Below are 20,235 nucleotides of genomic sequence, written 5' to 3'. Positions count from 1 at the left end.
TCTATTTTATTCTCTCCAGCTCTGAGTACTCTTTGTAGCACCACACACAGTAATTAAAGTTCAAGTGCCCATTTCTAGTAGCAGCAGTCCCAAAGATAAATCACAGTTAAAAATTAATATGAATGTAGACAACTGCTGGACTAGAGTTGTTACCGACTGGATTCCATGGGACGTCAAAAGAACACATGGCTGCCCATCTACGAGATGGTCAGGCTTCTTCATCAAGGCCCTGAATGAATGGTTTGAGGGTCTTTGTATTCCTGGAGCGAGCAGATGCCATTGGGCTACACTAGCATGCGACAGGGATGAATGGTGCCCGCTCGAGCAAATCGATGAGCAATGGGATGACAAGTGATACAAGCAATGAATGACATCAGGGAAACTGACAGCAGGTAGGGCACTTGTTTTGCATGTGACCAACTTGGGTTTGATCCTCAGCAATGCATAGGGTCCCTCCAATCAACTTCTGGTGGTGATCCCTGAACACAGAGTCTGGAGTAAGCCTTGAACACCACCATGTGTGGCCACTCAAAAAGAAACAAAACCAAAAAAAAAACCTAAGATGGATCACTTTTATTTTATTCTGGGGGATAATTCTTGGGTCATCCCCTGCAATGTTTGGGATCACTCCTGGCTCTCTGCATGGGGACTGCTTGCAGGGCCATGAGGTAGCAGAGATCATCTGAGGGTCAGCTGCACGCGAGGCATGTTACTTTTAACAAGTAAAAGCTGTCAGAATTACATAAAATACTATCAGGAAAGGAGAGGCATAGAAGGTGTTCATCATCATCATCATCATCAAAAATGTTTTAAAACAAAAATTTAAGTGGCAAAAGTTAGAATAAAACTGACATGTCTTTATTGGCTTTTTTGGGTGGGTTCCCTTCAGTAGAGAATTTAAAAATTAGGCTTAGAAATGTCTTGAATAGAGCAGAAAACTAAGAAATTGGAAAGCAGTGTTTTTTAACCTGTTAAACTGACTAATCTCCGAGTAGAAGAATTTAAGTAACAGTCAAAATTTTGTAATGCAATAACTCTTTTTCTTTTTTAGCTTACTATAAAAATGCTTCTTTCATTTTCAGTAAAGTTCTGGAGAAGCAAGAAGATGAGCACAGCAGATTTAAGACAGACTTCAAATTAGATAAGATGAGGCAAGTAAACTTACTTTTCTTTCAAACTTAAAAAAAAAAGAGAAAGAACAACTATAACAGCCCCTTCTTTCTCGTTATATGAAGTTGGAATCTTCCGCCTGTCGTAAGCCCCTATGTAATCAGAACCAGAGAATTGCCACAAGTATTTCCTTCCTGGCCCCTGTCCAGGCACAATTCCTGATCTCCCAGGCCAAGCTGCTCTACTGGGTGGGTTTGGTTTTGTTTGGGGCCACATCTGGTAGTGCTCAAGACTTACTCCTTTCTCAGTGCTCAGGAATCAGTCCAGGTAGTGCTTGGGAGACCATATGTGATGGGGTATATTGAGCCAGATTGGCTTCACACAAGCAAGTCGCTTAAGCCCTGCACTGTCTCTCTGGCCCTCGACTGACTTTTCATGCAAAGCTACATGAGGCTTCTGTTGCTTGTGATCTTGTCCCACCTGCCCTGAGCCTAATCTCATCCTGTCTATAGTCAGGACACTCAGCATTCACTCAACAACTATGAAGTAAGCACTTACTACACCTGTGAACATTGTGTGCATGTGTGTGTGCATAATCTCTATGGAGCAGTTAGAATAAATTGTTGAAAATAGTCCTTCTAAAGAAATAGGTTAACGATTGTGATGGCGAATTGTTGATTTTCTGGAATGCTGGAGGCTTACCAAAGGATCTGACGGCAAAGACATTGGGACCACCAGGGAATAATAAACCCAACACTAGAAAAGAGAGTCTGTTTGTATGTGTGCACGCAAAACACACAACACTAGGTTTAAATGATCAAGAAAATCAAGATCTTGATGGGAAATTTACTGAGACTGAAATGGAGCTTCCCTGAAAGGGGTGAGTAGGAAACAAGTATCTGTCCAAATGTCTGAATCATATCCACCTATTACCAAGGAAAACAGTTTTCAACTTGACTTCTTTCACAAGTAATGAATGTATGTGTACTACACAGCTGGACACAGCAAAAGGGAGTCTTCTGCATATACTTTTACTATATAACATGAATGGTGTAGAATTATTTACGTTTTAAATTGAGATTATATGGTTTACAATATTACTCATAATAATTTCTCATGCACATAATTCTAGCACAAAATCCATCACTAGTATAACCACCTCCTTCCCACAAAGACCCCAACACCTTCCTTCTTATCCAACCCCCACCCCTGCATTTCAGTTGTGTAGCTCAGTTCTAATGGAGAAATATTTGGAATGGAATGCTTGGTTTTTTTTGGGGGGTTTTTGTTTGTTTGTTTTTTGGGTCACACCCGGCGATGCACAGGGGTTACTCCTGGCTCATGCACTCAGGAATTACTACTGGCGGTGCTCCGGGGACCATATGGGATGTTGGGATTCAAACCCACGTTGGCCGCATGCAAGGCAAATGCCCTACCCGCTGTGCTATTGCTCCAGCCCCCCGGAACGCTTGTTTTTTAAAAAAACATATTTGAATGTGTTTATTGCCAACAGTGGGAAATTATAATAAAGACACGGTGACCTCTAACTCCACCTCTTAAATTCAGTACATGATTTACTGCTATTTTGTTAATAAGGAAGTTACTCTTTCCATTTTCAGCAAAACTACATAAATAGTATTGGTTATTATTATTATTAAATTAATTCTGCTGTCTGTGAATAAAAGCAAAATGCCTTAGGGGTAAAGCACTTTCTTTGCATGTGTGAAGTTCAGGATTTGATCACCATCAATGCAAAAACAAAATAAATTTTTAAAAAGGTACTTCAGCATGCTGTTTGCAAAATTAATATTGAAAGACCAATTTTAAAAATATTAGCTTATCTAAGAGTTTGTGAATTCACTATTATGTCTTAAATATCACTTGTGCAATGCTCATCCTGTAGTTTGTTTAAATGTAATTATGATATATTTTATGCTTAAAGAAATTTTTAGTTACAATCTTTTTAAACAATCACATTTAGGCCATTAATTTCCATTACAAAAGAGATACTGACATATACAGCCATTTGAGTTTTTAATTTAAAATGTAGATATTCATTAAATACTGACTTCTTGGAGTCAAATAATACTTGAAGAAATGTTTACTATCAGATCCTGAAAAGGTCTAAGGAAATTTTTTTTTTCTAACTGGATTTTTTTTTTTTTTGGTTGTTCTACTTGTATATTTTTATGATGTCTGAAAGAAATCGGTCTCACCTGCTTTTGATTGTGGGTTTCGTCGTGGCTCTTCTGGGGCCTCAATTGGCTGATCAGCCAGGAACACCCGAGCCTGGTCTATAGCGTTCAGGACAGAATACTCTTTCTCCTTCAACTCGCGCCTCAGAGCCTTTGCAAAGAGAAGCAAAAGTGAAGACGGTAACTAAATGTGCTCATCAAGCAACAGACCCACTTCAATTAGATCACTTTTGACCACACTGAGCAAGTGAATGACAGCCATTGTCTAAACCAGCTTAGAAGAAAGCATACATTTCACTAGTAACAAAGATAAACAATGAAAAGCAAAGAGACAATCTCCATAGAACAATTATTTTTCTATAATATGCACCAAAGGGCAATTGTTACAATATATTCGAGTTGACATACTTCAGAGGGTCATTGTCATCGCTACCAGATTGCTAAAATACAATAGCTTGTTCAAATAAACTTTTTTTTTGCTTTGAATACCAACTGGCAAAAAAAAAAAATTACATCCAATGGTACAGAAGAAGGCAATTTCACAAGTAATAATGAGATTCTCAGAAGTGTTTTGCATTCTTTAGAGTACATTAAGAAAAGAAATTAAGAGAGAAACAAATGAAAGTACACGAAATCAAAACTAAACCAAAGAGAACGCATAAAAGACAGTCTCTAATTATCTTAAAATATGTTCCATCTCTCATGCTGAGACAATTACTAATTTTCCCTTGTGAGGTTTGTCATGCAAATCTATGATTCTTAGCTCAGTGTTTCTTTAGTACTTTTATTCTCTTAAGTAGGGTTAAACTTTCATTCCTGCTCCAATAAAATATTTGGTGATTAAGATTCAAATTGACTACATTTTAAAGATGAAACTAATTCAGTGACTAAAATAAGGCTTAAAAATCTCATGTGATTTTAATGCTTAAGCTAAATAAAAATTGCTAATGCTATTATTCTTTATAATTATAGGTAGAAACACCTACTGGCTCTAATGTTTTGCTTTTAGTGCTTTTGGTCCCATGGCAACACATCCTGAAAATGTTTTTTTTTTTTAATTTTCTAAAATATTGCACTCTAATCGTATTTCAGAATCAATAAACTCTTTCCATCTGACAGTAGTTGATATAACTATGTTGGAATAACAAGGTATTTGTAAGCTAACTCCTCATCTTCTCAGTAAATAAAATAAAAATATGTAAATATCAATGTAATCATCTTCTGTGAAAAAGAAAAAAATCCTTAAACTAAAAACCAGAAAAATGCTGTTCCTAAGTAGAAAGAAACATCAGGGTTGGGAGAAATGAAAAGAGAGAGAATGAAGTAACAGAAAATTCAGTTAGTTAAGTGTCAAATATATTTGACAAGCTGTATACAATGATTACTTTGGGAAAATCTTAAATTAAAAGAATAAGAGTACACACTAAAAAAGCAGTCGTCCACCATTAAGAGACAAATATAAAATCTAGACTATGGATGAAATAAAGCTCTGTCAAAAATTCAGAAATATGGTTTTATGTCTTTTTGGCATCTATAGACCATGAAGCCTAAAACAACCCAAACCCGTGTGAGATCAAGTATCCAATGAACACATAATGAGAACAATGGTAAGAAAAGTAATAAAACCTTTATTTCTTTTTAAAAATTTAGCTGGGGAGGGGTTGCAAGAGATAATACAGGGTTAAGTCATTGCCTTGCAAATGGCTGACTCCAGCTAGATGCTCAGTACCCCTGATTCTCTTAAATGCTCTTAGGAGTGATTCTAGAAAAACAAGGTGATCTTTTACCATTTGAAGATTCTGATACATGAAACATGAGTCAATAATGAACTTACAAAAGAATACATATTTAATACATAATTAATCCAGTAATTAAACACATTTATAGGCCTTGAATCAATTTTTCTTTTAACCTAGATTATTGTGTTATTAAAATAAAGATGCTTCAGATGAATGAATAAAAATATTCCTAGTATCGATTTCCTAAACCACCTGGAAATATGAAATAATATTTGATTGTATAATTTATATATGTACATTTTATGTGTCCATTTATGTGTATTTTAACAGGCATATTTTATTATATATGTATATTTTTATATATGCACATACACACAGGTGTATGCACATGTATAGTTGTATATATGGATATATATTTAAGAAAAGAAAATTTCATAAAAGATGGCTGTGAAAATCAGAGGGAAATAGAGCAGAATTCTAAAAAATTTTGAGGCCAAGAGTACTTATCACTAAAGCCCATATCATACCAGAAAACAGAAGAGGGCATAAAGATTCCTAAAATAGCATATAAGAGCTGTGCTAAGTTTCTTCTTTTTGAAGGGAAAATACCAGGAATGTACCTATCTAAGGGAACTGCTGAAGAGAAGATGAAAGAGAAAAAACTCCTTGTTTTGGTTTATCAAATCAGACAGGAATTCAGAGACTATTTAGGGACTTGCCCTACAAAAGAGAAACCAGGACACACCAACAGGTGATATGGAAGGAAGGCAAAATGTGAAAGGTGAAAGACGGGTGCCCAAGAGAGAGCAGCGTGGGTATGGTTCTTGCCTTGTAGGCAGCTGACTCGGACTGGGCCCTTGTACCACATGTGGTCCTCAAGCCCTGCCAGGAGTGACCCCTAAGCACAGAGCAAGGAAAAGCCCTGAGCACAGCCAAGTGTGGCCTCTCTCCCCCTCCACAAAGAATATGTGAAATACATAAATACATATACAAGGATTATAAGTCACTACTAAAATAAATAGAAGACACTGAAAAATAAAAAAAGAAACAGATTCCCTACTCATAGGCAGAAAAGATTCAAACTGTCAAAATGACATTCTTCCAATGCACAATACAGATTCACTCCGATTCCTGTAAAATTAGTCATCATGTTTTTAAAAAATAACATACACCGAATGCTGCGGATATGTATATATGGAATAACAATATAAACAGGTGAAGCGATCTTGTGAAAAGAGATGATGGGATGGAAGGCCTTAGGTATATGGTAGGGGAGCAACAAAGGGACCAAGGCAACAGAAGGGAGCCTTGACCTACAAAACTCAGCCTATCCAGGAACAAAAGGAAGAGGGTGGGTAGGAGGGGTCCTTGGGACATTAGGGGAAAGAAGGGGGTGGATGGGAGAGTCTTTGGGACATTATTGGAAAGAAATAGGTACCTGGTGGTTGGCAATTTTTCATTTTAACATGGATGCAATCATAAAGGGCAATTTCTCGGGCTCACATTTTGAGTTGTTTGAAGGGCTCTTTCCCCAGATAACTGCATAGCAGATTCTCTTCTTCCAGGAAGAGAGGCCCACCCTCTTAATGGACTCTACTTAATGAGGCATTCCAACTTTCCTCTCCCCATTACACTGTCGAGAATCATTTGTCTAGTTCCTAAACCTTCTACCTTGGACAGTGCAGGGTGCAGACGGGGGGACAGAAGCGTTGGAAACAGAAAGAGCAGTACACGTCCAGGAAGCAGCGCGCAGACAGCAGGCTGGGGTCTGGGGCATCGGAGTCCTGCCTGGTCGTGGGCTATGAGAAACCACTGAATAGTCGAGGAGGTGGGAGGAAATATTTAATAATACCATTATCAGGTTTCTCAGATTCGTGAAAAACAAGTCTGAGTTTGACAAAGCCCTCCAGAACTAAAGGGTCTATTTTCTTTCCTGACCACATTAAACTCCAGGTCTGCTCAAACACAATCCTCTGTGCGCAGGGCGTGTTGATGGGGAAAATGCCTAGTGAACTCCTTTGATATGCCCAGGTAAGAAGGAGCAGAAGCAAGTTTAGGCAAGTGGGAACCATTCGCGCTAAAAATTGTAAGGTTTGAACCCAACGTCAACTCACTACCCAAATATCCCAGAGAAGAGCACACATTTAACAACATCTGCCCATAATGCTACTTTGCAAATTTTAATTTTGTTATTCAATTTGTCCTATTTCAATTACATTTAATTGCGTGTCAGAAATGGGTTTAACTTTCAACAGCATTATGCATATAATCATTTCACCACCCTTTATCCCTCAATAAAGGAATCCCAACATTTCCTAACCACCTGGTGAACATTAATGATAAGATAATTAGTCTCCAACAGAGTTGTTTTGTATACAGAGCTACAAAGTAGCATTCAGTTTTAGGTTCTAATACCATGTGATTTACATATGGGCTACCGTAAATGAGCATAACATAATCTACTTGGAATTTTTTTCTGTTTTAATGACTTTATATTTTCATTCAAAACAATTCTATTCTCAGGTACTAACAAGTGTTGAGAATGTGAAAAAGTTGGAACTCTCACATAGTGCTGGTGGAAAAGTTGGAATTCTCATAAATTGCTGGTGGAAAATTTAACATGTATTAAAGTGCTGTAGCAGCCCTGAAAAACGTACTTGGCAGCTATTTAAAATGTTAAACATAGAATTTGTCACATGATCCAGCAATTTCATTCCTAGTTGGTATATATTATTCATAATATATATGTATATACATATACACATATATGTGTGTATATATTTGCATGTATTTGTATATCTACGTACCCAAGGCAGCTGAAAATTATGTCCACATAAAAACCTGTACATAAATGGTCATGGCAATACTGTGTATGGTAGTCAAATTTTGGACACAATCCAATTAGCTCTCAACAGGTAACTGGAAAAAGAAAAAGGCTTGTTTCCATACAATGGACTCTTATTCAGTAATAAAAATGAATGAAATTCTTATGCATGCTACAACATAGATTGAAGATTTGAATATACGCAAAATAAAAGAATGTAGAAACAAAAGTCCAAATAGGTAAACGTATAAAAATAAGAAAGCTGATTGATGGTTGCTTAGAGTGGGGAGATTGTGGATGTGGAAGAGATGGTTCATGAGTATAGGTTCTCTTTTTTGGGATAATAAAAATGTTATAAAACTAGAAAATTACAGGGATGGCTGTAGAATAGTGAGTTTATCAAAAGTCACTAAGGCAAATACATTAATGTGAGGCATTTTAAGTGAAGGATTATCTCAATAAAACTGCCATCAAAATAAAATAATAACATCTTTCTCCCACCAAAAGAACCTATGTAGGGGCTGGAGCGATAGCACAGCGCGTAGGACATTTGCCTTGCATGCGGCCAACCCGGGTTCGATTCCCAGCATCCCATATGGTCCCCTGAACACCACCAGGAGTAATTCCTGAGTGCATGAGCCAGGAGTAACCCCTGTGCATTGCCAGGTGTGACCCAAAAAGAAAAAAAAAAGAACCTATGTACATACTCATTTTCTAACCTCTATCTCCACTCATCTGCAAAGGAATAACTCATTATGTATATTTGGGATGTTCCAACTGCAGAATTTCCAGGGCTCCTTATATTCTCTTAACACAGCTCAACTGAGAAGTCTGTACCTGCATTCGACTGTTGGCTGGTGCTTCATTATTTATATGTCTAGGGTGGGGGTTAAAGGTCTTTCTACCTATGCAAACTGGAAGACACCTGTGGGGGCAGTGTTTTTGGTAACAGTCTACCCCACTGAGTCCCTTCCATTTACCACTAGTCCTCCCAATATACTGTCACTTCTTCCTCATACATTAGTCATTCGCAATACACACATACAGTATGTCGCATGCAAAGGACTCAAAAAATGCTTGTAGAATAATGCATTAGAGAAGGAATACTTTCAGAACTATACACTTGAATTCTATATATGTAGAATTCTAAAATATGGTAGAAAAACATAACAAACCGTTCCAAATCTCATTTTCCTAAATTGAAATATCTATTATATTCAAATGTGCTTTGGATTATTTGAACCATCTACTTTGCAAATTATCAGTATGTAATTTTTTGAAGGCTACATAAGTCTCCATCATTTACAAACAATAACATATACTAGTTTGCTATTTGCAATTATTTTATGAAGAATACAATTTTTTTTCTTCATGGATAAGGAAGAGTCCACTGAAATAGGTGGTATAGGTTCAATCCATCTCCCCACTTTTTTCACATCCTAATTCATGACTTAACTACATATAGCCTAGTATCAAATTAAAACTATTATAGTTGGGTTGAAGGTTGTTTTTTGTTTGTTTGTTTGTTTGTTTTGTTTTGTCTTTTTTGCTTTTTGGGTCACACCCAGCAATGCTCAGGGGTTACTCATGGTTCATGCACTCAGGAATTATTTCTGGCGGTGCTTGGGGGACCATATGGGATGCTGGGAATCGAACCTGGGTCAGCCGCATACAAGGCAAACGCCCTACCCACTATACTATCGCTCCAGCCCGAAGGTTGTATCCATTATCACCATGTTGTACCAAACTTAGCTATCACTTACTAACTTAATATGAAGTCATTCATTTTTCCTGAGTTTGACCAGATCTTCTGCTTGATATCGCCAGGGATTACTCTTAGGCTATAGCCCTCTGTGGCTCAGTGAGGTTGCAAGTTCAAGATGGATTTCCTGGCAGACCTGAAAATTACCAGGGTATTGCCTGGAGCATCTTACTTTTCCTCTGTATTGTTTGATGGTGAGAAGACAACCATCATTAAGCTTGGGAGAAGCTCAGCCCTGTCAAAGTTGCAAAATCTCTTACAACATGAGCTCTAAAAAGCCTCTGCTCACAGAACTTTCTTGCAACAATTTGGTTAGTATGCTGCTGAATATGACAACTGGTATGTCAACAAACAGCATGATTATTTGGTACTTGAAATCTGAGTACCGAATAAGGAATTGAGTCTAGATCTTATCTAAGTGAAGATTTACATTATTTAACAATGACCAGATGTTGGGGTCAGAGGATAGTACAGTGGGCAGGGTACTTGCTTTGTCCACAGCTCACCTGGGTTAGACCCCATATAGAATCCCTGAGCACAGAGCCAGTAATAAGCCCTGAGCAGTACAGGGGGTGGAGGGGGGCAAAACAAACAGAAAAAATAGTCATATAGGGCCATGGGTTACACATTACACAGTGCTAGAATTTAATATCACTTCACCAGACTCTTTAGTTTGAAGTAAGTTATGAAGCTAGCACAGATTTAAGAGACGGGCTAATATGCATCATATTTTGATTAGGGAAACAATAACTCTCTGCATAGGTTCCTGTATACAAGGAACAAAAATTCATGTTACAATAATCTGCCACACAGAATCAGGGATAAGGGAGACATTGGGCAGTGAATAGGAGTTAGTAGTTATATAGAAGTATATATAAGTAGTCACAAAAGGCCTATCAAAGCTAGCAATATTTAGAGAAATGGAAGATCTGAAAGAAGTGAGGAAGGTACAGAAAGAACAATGCAGGGCAGAGGGAATGGTTAGTGCAAAGATCCTGAGGAAGTGCTTGCCAGCTTTTCAAGCTGATGTCAGTGCCAGTTGAATGGGGCAGGAGAGAGTCTGCTTCTTTACCATAATAGTTGGGATTGGAAACGAGTCTGTTCTTGACACAAGAGGCAGGTAGTAAGGGTTTACTTCATACAGCAGACATCTGACTCCCTCATGACCCAAGGGTTGGCCATTCACCTCAAAGTGCGCTAACTTATTACAGTGCACCTGCATTTTCCATCCTAGTAGACAGATGGGATGACTTCCAGACAAACACACATACAGTGAAGCTTTAGCCTAACAGTGGTTGACCAGTTTGTCTGTAAACTAAAATAGTATTCAAAAAATTGCAGACTCAGAAGTATTGAGCAAAAAAGGGACAGAATACTCTAAGAACAAAGAGTAGAAATTGCTGAGCTCAATGACTGTTTCATGATCATTAAAAATGTCCAACTTCTCAGCCATCCACGGTGCAATGAAAGTACAGGATAGAATTTTTTCAGAGAAGATGTTTCACCCAAATAAAAATTTACAGCATATATTATGCCCATGTTATATATAGAAATAGTTAAGAATAAGATGATTTATTAATAAGCCATGATTTCAACTCTTCTGGAACCTACAGTCTACAGAAGAGCAGAGAATCATGCCACTGGAAATGTATGTGGCAAGGGTTATAAATCATTTCAAGACAGGCAAACCGGACACTCAGGAAATATAAAGCAAGTAGAAGGCAACCTCAAACAGCCTTCTCAAAAGTATGCTAGCCATTCACTGAAAAAAGAAATTGGAATTAGATTAAGGGCAATTAGAGGAAAGCAATTCAAGAAAAAAAGAATAAACAAAAGTAAGGTAATCTAGTCTCTAATTATCACCCCCCACTCCCCTTCTTAATTAGCTTTTACAGTTCATTTAACCTAAATGAAGCTCAGGAATGGCAGGTTAAAGAAGACCTGATCCAAATCCCAGAACTTAGCTACTAATATTTTTGAGTTTTCACCTGCAATGGAATTTCTAGAAACTCAGCATCCTCTGGCAAACAGACCCACGCTCTGCTCCCACTTCTCACCCCCTGTAACTCCAGCGGTGCTTTGGGAGCTCCTCTGAGAGCCACGGTGAATCAACTGCTCCTTCCTCAACTTTCCCTGCCTAAGGAGAGCCTCCCAGTGTTCCTGCACATACAGGAACAGAGATACAGGTCGGAGATATTTCCCCCCTTCTGCCGTCATGGGACGCGGGGAAGCCAAATGCAAGAAGGTAGAAAGAAATGACTAGTATGGCTCAGTCAGGTCCCCTGCATTGTCCTGGGCTGAGGTCCACCAGCTTGGCTGAGTTGCTGCCTGGCCAAGAGCCCCAGCAGCAGTTATTCTTGGGAGCACTGGGCATGGGATGGGCAAGATCCTGCCATTCTCTGGAGGAAAACAATGTCTGAGAGAAACAAGATGAGGAGAGGAATCCCTGACATCCCCTTTTGTCCTAAACTGGTACCCGGTACTGCTGGGCTGATATGAGAGGAAGAGAAACAAGCACCAGGGTCTATAGCAGATTCTGGGCTCATCCTCTTCCCCTTCATTATCTGGAGCTTCTCATTTCTTCCTTTTTTTAAAATTTATTTATTTTTTAATTAATGAGTCACAGTGAGGGTACGGTTACAGATTCACACATTTTCGTGCTTGTTTTTCCCTCATGCAATGTTTGAGAGCCCATCCCTCCACCAGTGTCCATTCTCTACCACCCATGAACCCAGTATCCCTCCCATCCTCCCAGTCCCATCCCCCCCACTCCACCCCGCCTCTGTAACAGGGCATTCCAATTTAATATCTCTCTTTCCTTTGGGGTATTGTGGTTCCAAATAAGGTTATTGAGTGGTCATCCTCTTCAGTTTCTAGTCAACTTTCAGCATGCATCTCCCTTCCCGCATAGGATCTCCAATCACATATTACTTGGTGTTCCCCTCTCTATCTGGGATGACTTTCCCCCAGCGTGTGAGGCCATCTTCCAAGCTATGGAGCCAACCTCCTGGTATTATATACTACTATTCTTGGGTATTAGTCTTCTACTCTGTTGTTCTATATTCCACAGATTAAAGCAATCTTTCTATGTCTGTCCCTCTCTTTCTGGCTCATTTCACTTAGCATGATACTTTCCATGTTGATCCACTTATATGCAGAGTTCATGACTTCATCCTTTCTAACTGCTGCATAGTATTCCATTGTATAGATGTACCAAAGTTTCTTTAACCAGTCATCTGTTCTCAGGCACTCGGGTTTTTTTCCAGATTCTGGCTATTGTAAACAGTGCCGCGATGAACATATAAATGCAGATGTCATTTCGACTATACTTTTTTGTTTCTTCAGAATATATTCCCAGAAGTGGTATTGCTGGATCAAATGGAATGGAGCTTCTCATTTCTTTCATCTGAAATCATCATCCAAATTCTCAGTTTGTCAAACACCCCAATTCACAGGAATGCCCATTTAAAAAAAATCTCTAGACCACATTCAATTTACAGACATGGCCATTTGCTTTCCGAATTACAAAGCTTCCTGTTGTGTTCAAAATAAACTCTACACTTCCTATAATATTTGAGCATAGCCCCAGCCACCTTCCAATGCTGCCGCCCAGCCCCCTCAGCTAACACACGCCACTGCTGAGTCACAAAGTCTTTATTTCTGTTCCTTGAATACGGCTCTTGGCCTTCATTCTTTCCCTTTCCCCTCTCCCATAGCTGGGTGCTTCTCATTCGTTAGAGTTCGGCACTAATTGAAAGGAGGATTCCAGGCCTTTTTCAAAAGAAAGCAAAGAAGGCAAACTCCTGGGCAATGAGTGCGGCCCATGCACAGCTGGTCCAGGGATGGAAGCCCCCTGGAAGAGACCACAGTGGCCGAGAAAAGTCACCTTTCGTAGGAAAACAGTTATTGGAAAAAGAAGAAAAAAAGTCCTCAGTGCCAGGCATCAGGACTTTTGATACCAGTGATATGAGGGGACAGTCATAGACCCCAAGTACAGATTCAACAGGACTGAAACATGAGATCTAAGCTGCAAAGACAGAAACTTTGTAATAAGCCTGTAAAGTTGAAGGGAGCAATGGAATAAGGGTTTGGGGAGAATCTGAGAACACTGGCGAAGGACGCTGACAGTAGCGGAGAGGTGGGTGTGGAATTACTGCATGCCTAAAACTCAACTATCTGGAACTTTGTAAATCATGGCTCTTTCAAAAAAAAATTTTTTTTAAAGTTATCGGGACCTAACTTGCCTGAGCAAAACCCAGTGGATTGGGTGCTTGCCTTGCATGTGGCTGATGAGGATTGGATTCCGGGAACCTCATATGGTCCCCTGAGTACCACCAAGTGTGATCCCTAAGCACAGAGATAGAAATAAGCCCTGAGCATTGCCCAGTGCACCCCCAACATAAAAATATCACCCACCCCCCAACAAAAAGTTATTTCTTGGGGCTGGAGAGACAGCACAGGGTTAGTTAATGCACTTGGCATCCCCGGGGCTGATCCCAGTTCAGTCCCATGAGCACATCCAGGAGTGACTCCTGAGCACAGAGCCAGGAGTAGCCTCTGAGCACGGCCAGGTATGGTCTCAAATCCCACCATCCCAAAAATTATGTCTTCAGACAGTACCGATATACTTTCCGAACAGCTCCCTGGTTGGCACAGGTAAAAGTGAGAGGCACTGCCGCGGGGCATCAGCCACTTCCACCCCCCAGCTCTGATTCCACCATCACCACCAGTGCTCAGATCAGAAGGGGTCTCTGCAGGGCAGTCTCCTTCCTCTGCACAGCCTCAGCGCTTGGCACTGGCCTGACTGGCACACTCACAGCCTCCCTGCAGGCCAGACTCCAAGGCCAGACTAAACCCACACACTTCCTAAAGTGAAAACCCCATGAACGGGTGCTTCAAAAGTTTAGATCCGAAACGACTGTTTTGTGGGCCAGTGAGATACAGCGCAGCAGAGAAGTTACTGAGCTTGCATGTGGTTATTTTAGCCCTGACCCTGGTTTGATCCCTGGCACTACGTAAAAGTCCTCCAAGCATGGCTAGGAGTGAACCTTGAGCACAGAGCAAGGAGTAATCCCTGAGATCGACTGGGTAGGTCACCCAAACTACATATAAAGGTGTCCAGCACCCACTATATATACACAGATTTTCTCTCCATGAAACCAGTTTTTTCTTACCTTGTCTGAGCATGAATAGCAAAATCTCTCTGCTAACTTCCGTGACACAGTAAAGGTGAAGACAATCTGATACTCCTCAGTGCTATAGAATAACTCGCTTTCCGTACGGCAATGCTAAATTTAACGTCTTACCTCAGAAAGACCAAACCTTTATGCAAGCCCTATTCCCTTATTACTCATGCATGAGAGTTTATAGTTGCTCATCTAAAACATCGGGTGACTGATGCCAGCACTCAGTCCTCCATTTGCAAGAATAGACTGAATTCAAGTTTTCTAAAGTAAACATTTCTTAATGATCAGAACAATTAAATTACACGATACTACAACATAGGGTGAAAATATTGGGCTAAATATAAAACTGTGTTATAAATCAATTACTAATAAAGTAAGGGACATTTCAGTGGTTAAGTGTACACTTTGCATGCATGAGGAGGTATCGGTTAAAATAACACACACACGCGGATTGTGAAATAACTTGGTGAAAATTTATTTTAAAATAAAATAGCAAGTAAAGCTGTATGGTGGTAAGTATAGCTACCCAGACCAATGATGCACACTGATTAAACACAAACAACACTCTCCAACTGATTAGTTCAACAATAGGAAACTTCTCTTTCTTGGCATTGCTGACAAAACCATATCTAGCAAGTTCTCCTGTTCCTTTTCTTTTTTTCCCCTGTGGTGGAGGACTTGGAGCTCACACCTGCCTGTAATGAAGGCCATTACCAGGAGTGCTCAGTGGCCCTATGCAGTGTGATGGAGCAATCCAGGGTTAGCTGCATGTTAGGCAAGTGCCGTAATCTCTGTACTATTTCTATAGTCCTCCTTTCCCTTTCCTATGGGAGTGAATCTTGAGTCAGGCATCTCACATCCCAAAATTGCTTTCTAAATTCCAAGACTAATGTGGAAGATCAGCAGTTTGATGCTGACAGTACAAGGCTACAGAAAAGCAGGACAAAAATGAGAAATCCCAGGCAAGGCTATAGTGAAACTGCTTTCATGCATTGCTAGCAGCAGAAAATTGGTTCAACCATTTGGGAAAGTAGGTTGGCAATATATCAAGAGTCATTACCATGTTCAAATTGTGTGAAACAAGAATTTCGCCTTTGGGAACATATTCTATGAAAATGATCCAGAAAAACTACACACAAAAAAGTTTTCATTGCAACAGTGTAATTATTTTAAAAAACTGAAAGCAACTTAAATATCTAACACCTGGAAAATATTTTGGTTCACTATGATATGGAGACGTGAGGGACCATTATGTAACCTTGAAAATTATTGTGATAATAACTACACAATAATGTGAATAAACAGGCATGGCATTTGTCTAAGTGAAAAAGACAGGATAACAACTATGCATCCTATTAAAACTGCATGAATTATGAACATTCAAAAGATAAATAATGTAAATTGAAAATGACTGCATTACTGTGGCAAAATTACATTAAGTCTTGGGTTTTACAAAGCCAAACAAAATAATATTTCCATAACTTAAAATTTCATTTTAAAAAAGAAATTAAAAAGGGAACCGTAGGGGCTGGAGCGATAGCACAGCGGGTAGGGCATTTGCATTGCACACAGCCGATCCAGGTTCAACTCCCAGCATCCCATATGGTCCCCCAAGCACTACCAGGAGTAATTCCTTAGTGAGGAATTACTATGAACCAGGAGTAACCCCTATACATTGCTGGATGTGACCCAAAAAGCAAAAAAAGAAAAAAAAAAAGGAACCGTATTGGTATACCATTGAACAAATTACACCTTCTAAAGAACAGCATTGAAAACTATTTGAAAATTTGAAACTATGATTTACAAAGATACTGGTGGTGGAGCTTTAGTTAAGCTTTAGACATAGAATCTTCTAGAACCAATCCCTCTACTAGTGTCAACTTCCCCCCACCAGTGTTCTCAAGTTACCTCCTGCCACTTGACAGACACATGTGAAAGGTCGGTTGCTGTAGTTTGGATCTGCCGATACCAGTGTTGTTGGCCCAAGTGGTTCAGATATGTAGCAATACTGCTCCCCCATTTATTACTAAAGTACCCCAAGAAAGGAAGTAATGCAGGAGCAGTATTCAGGGGGCTTAGAAATAGCATCATTAAGAATTACAAATGTATTTTATAAGTACATCTTTAATATCTTCAACAATCACACTTAGTTTGGAACATGGTTACTTCCATGAACTGCCAGAAGCTACATTTTACTTATAAAATATATTGTATGACAACACTGATACTCAGGTGGCTCAATGCTAGGGACCACTATGCAGTGTTACTTGTGTCCAGTGTGCTGGGAGCCAGGAAAACTCGCTTGGCAATCCTGGGAGGGAAATTGTGTGATGATAGGAAACAAAGTCCGAACCTTGTGCAAGCAAGTCATGTGGCCCTGAGTCAGCTCCCAGGTCCTCCCCATATTTTTACCGATCTTTACTCACCCAGCTTTTAAGGTACCTATTATAACAACAGGAAAGAACCAGAGCTGGAGCAACAGCATGCAAGGTGCTCACCTCGCATGAAGCCTGCCTGGGTTCATACCTGGTACCCACTCACTCTACCCCCAAGTCTTGATCCCTGAGTGCACAGCCTTGAGTAAGACCTGAGTACCACTGGGTATGGCTGCCCACCCCCAAACAAACAAAAAGATAAATAAAAAACTAAAACTAATAATACTAATAATTTGACAGCAGTCAGCACACAAGCTAAAATAATAAATTATAAATTTTTGTAAGTTATCTCAACAATCAGAGATAAGCCAATTATTTTAGCTGCACACAAAAATCTTTTCAATCCTGGATTTGAGTAAATTAAGCAGTATTATATTAAACCAGGAGAAAGGTAACCTCTTAACGGACTACAACATTAAACCATAAAATATAATGATGTCAATGAATTTTCTTACAGCTTTAATTGTGCATTATAATTAAAATTATTTCTAGCTTTTGAGAAAAGAGTTTCTTCTATTTCTGTCAGCTATTATCTTTATTATAAATTCAGTAAAAGTAAAAATAGTTTCAAAATGTATTATTTTATCAAATATTAGTAAGTAAAAAAGTAATTATAGGGAGATAAAACGGGAAAAATTAACGTTCATACCCAAAGAATTCTGCTTTAGGTAGAATTTTACTGATTCAACAGCCCACAAATATTTGTTGAGCATCTAGATTGCCAGGAAAAGGAAATAATAAAAATGGAAAATAATCATAGAACTGGGTTAGAAGATGAAAACTGTTATGGGAAGGGGGGAAAAGTGCAGTAGAATGAGAAAGACAGAAATGTGGAATGAGGTCATAATTCAAGAAGGGGACCACAGGTAGGTTGCAATGAGAAGGTGCTATAAAGCAAATATTTGAAAAACTGAAGTTAATGATATGAATATTATGGAAAGAACCTTCTATACAGAGAAGAAAGCATGTTACCGATAACAAACACACAGCAAAGTTCCAAAATGGCTGAAATCTGTGAATAAGAGATGATATAGTAGGAATAAGGCAAGCAAGATGAAGATAGATGTAGACCCCAAACATAGGGTTTTATAGACCACTTTTAGCAAAATGTATTTTACTGTGGATTTAAAAAAAAAAGTCAATACAAAGTTCTGAGTCATTAGGATACTAACCACCATCCTAAGAATGATTAGAATTATTAGAATAGTAGTTACTATATCAAGTATAACAGACTGATAACTACAGCTCCAAAGAGCTGGTAAAAGGGAATTAAATTCTGAAGTGTTATGAACATAGATCTAACAAAATTTCCTAATGAATGAATATTAAAAAAGGCAATATTGAAGAGGTTTACTGTTATTATTTTACTTGTTACTGAAAAGAATTCTATTCTTTTCAATTCTATTCTATTCAATTCTAAGACTGGTACAACAACATTGGGAAGAAAATTCATGAATTAAGTTTGGACATACTACAACAGAGATAGCCAGTTTACATGCCAACCGATAACAATAAAAGCAGTAAAAAATTTGGAAGAGGCTGGCATATGGATGGCAAGCTAATAGCAGGAGACCAATCAGTTCAATAAAAAATAAGCAGGAAAGTTGGCATGGTCTGATCAGGTGCATCTTGATTTTAGGTCAAAAGAATAAAAAGAGGAACCAACAAAAGAGACAAAGAAGGAGAAGGAATGATTAAACAAAATCAGTAGAGAGAGGTTTGGTAGAGGCCAAGAAAAGATGACAAGTATTTACAATGAGAGAAGAATAGAGAATAGCCACCTTCCAGCCAACAAAAATACACAGAAACATGACAAGTAACAGTGAGGGCATATAATTCAGAGTAAGGTTCATGGGTTGTCTTATTCAAGGAGAAATAGGTGTTTGAAGAAACTTTGAAGAGGCTTTTATTATTGTAAAGGAGTTGTTTCATACGTATTAACCATGCATTAGTGGTTTTCTTCTTGATGCAAGCTAGCTGGGATGGCTGTATAATTTGAAGACTGTTGTGAAAGTGAAAACGCAGGTCCCACTGTTCAGATATTGTTAAGAATTTTAAGATGGCACCAGCAGAGCAGGGCCCCTCTAGGCAGGGACCCCTATGCGGTCACCTTATGCAAATCTATGAGCTACTCCTAGTGACAAGGAGTCTGAACCACAAACAAACAAACAAACAAACAAACAAACGGTACCACAAGCTTCTGTAACGTGTGGTTTCAAATAAGCACTTAACTCTTTTTGAATAAAACTAGCAAGGAAGAAATGATGTGAATACAAAAATCTGCAAAACTGCAATTTGCTTTTTTGTTTTCAAAGAAAAATCAGTATATATGGATCTGAAATCATTACAGTAAGACAGCAAAAAAGGGCAGAGGAGTCATTAAATTTGATAGCAGTAATAAAGCTACACACACACACACACAAAACAGGCTTACTTTACTTGTTTTATATATGGATAGCATAAAATAATCTCACAATGCATAAGAGTTTTCATATTAATGTTCCTAAATGAACATTTAATTTACAAATTTATTTTTTGTTTTATCCATTGATTAGAAAAATGATGCCTAAATAAGAATATGTAGTATGGATGCTAAAAACAAAACTAGTTTCTCACAGTTCTAGAACAATACTCCTCCACTTTTTGTTTTTTTGTTGTTGTTGTTGTTTTGCTTTTTTGGGTCACACCCAGCGATGCTCAGGGGTTACTCCTGGCTCTGCACTCAGGAATCACTCCTGGTGGTGCTCAGGGGGCCATATGGGATGCTGGGAATCAAACCCGAGTTGGCTTTGTGCAAGGCAAACGCCCTACCCACTGTGCTATTGCTCTAGCCCAATACTCCTCCACTTTTAAAATTATATACTCATATATAAATGCACTCCCTCATTCAGCTCTGTTCCATATCTGCTATTAACAGGCATTGTATTAAATGCTAAATTGTCATTTCTTTCTCTTTCATCCTTATCTACATAATTAATACCTCT

General features: G+C 38.7%; 1 protein-coding gene across 7 annotated transcripts in view; it reads right to left on the bottom strand.

Annotated features, from left to right (window-relative positions):
* The window catches only part of UTRN (utrophin), a 585,431-nt gene that overhangs the window by 136,688 nt on the left and 428,508 nt on the right, over positions 1-20,235 (bottom strand). For all 7 annotated transcript variants that reach the window (XM_055134486.1, XM_055134485.1, XM_055134487.1 and 4 more), the window contains one exon: positions 3,327-3,456. In XM_055134486.1, coding sequence (XP_054990461.1) covers positions 3,327-3,456 — 130 coding nt within the window. The remainder of the gene's footprint in view (positions 1-3,326; positions 3,457-20,235) is intronic.

This window comes from Sorex araneus, chromosome 4, assembly GCF_027595985.1.
Source record: "Sorex araneus isolate mSorAra2 chromosome 4, mSorAra2.pri, whole genome shotgun sequence".
Taxonomy (NCBI): domain Eukaryota; kingdom Metazoa; phylum Chordata; class Mammalia; order Eulipotyphla; family Soricidae; genus Sorex; species Sorex araneus.
Note: the sequence above shows the minus strand (reverse complement) of the source record. Positions and strands in the feature narration are given on the sequence as shown.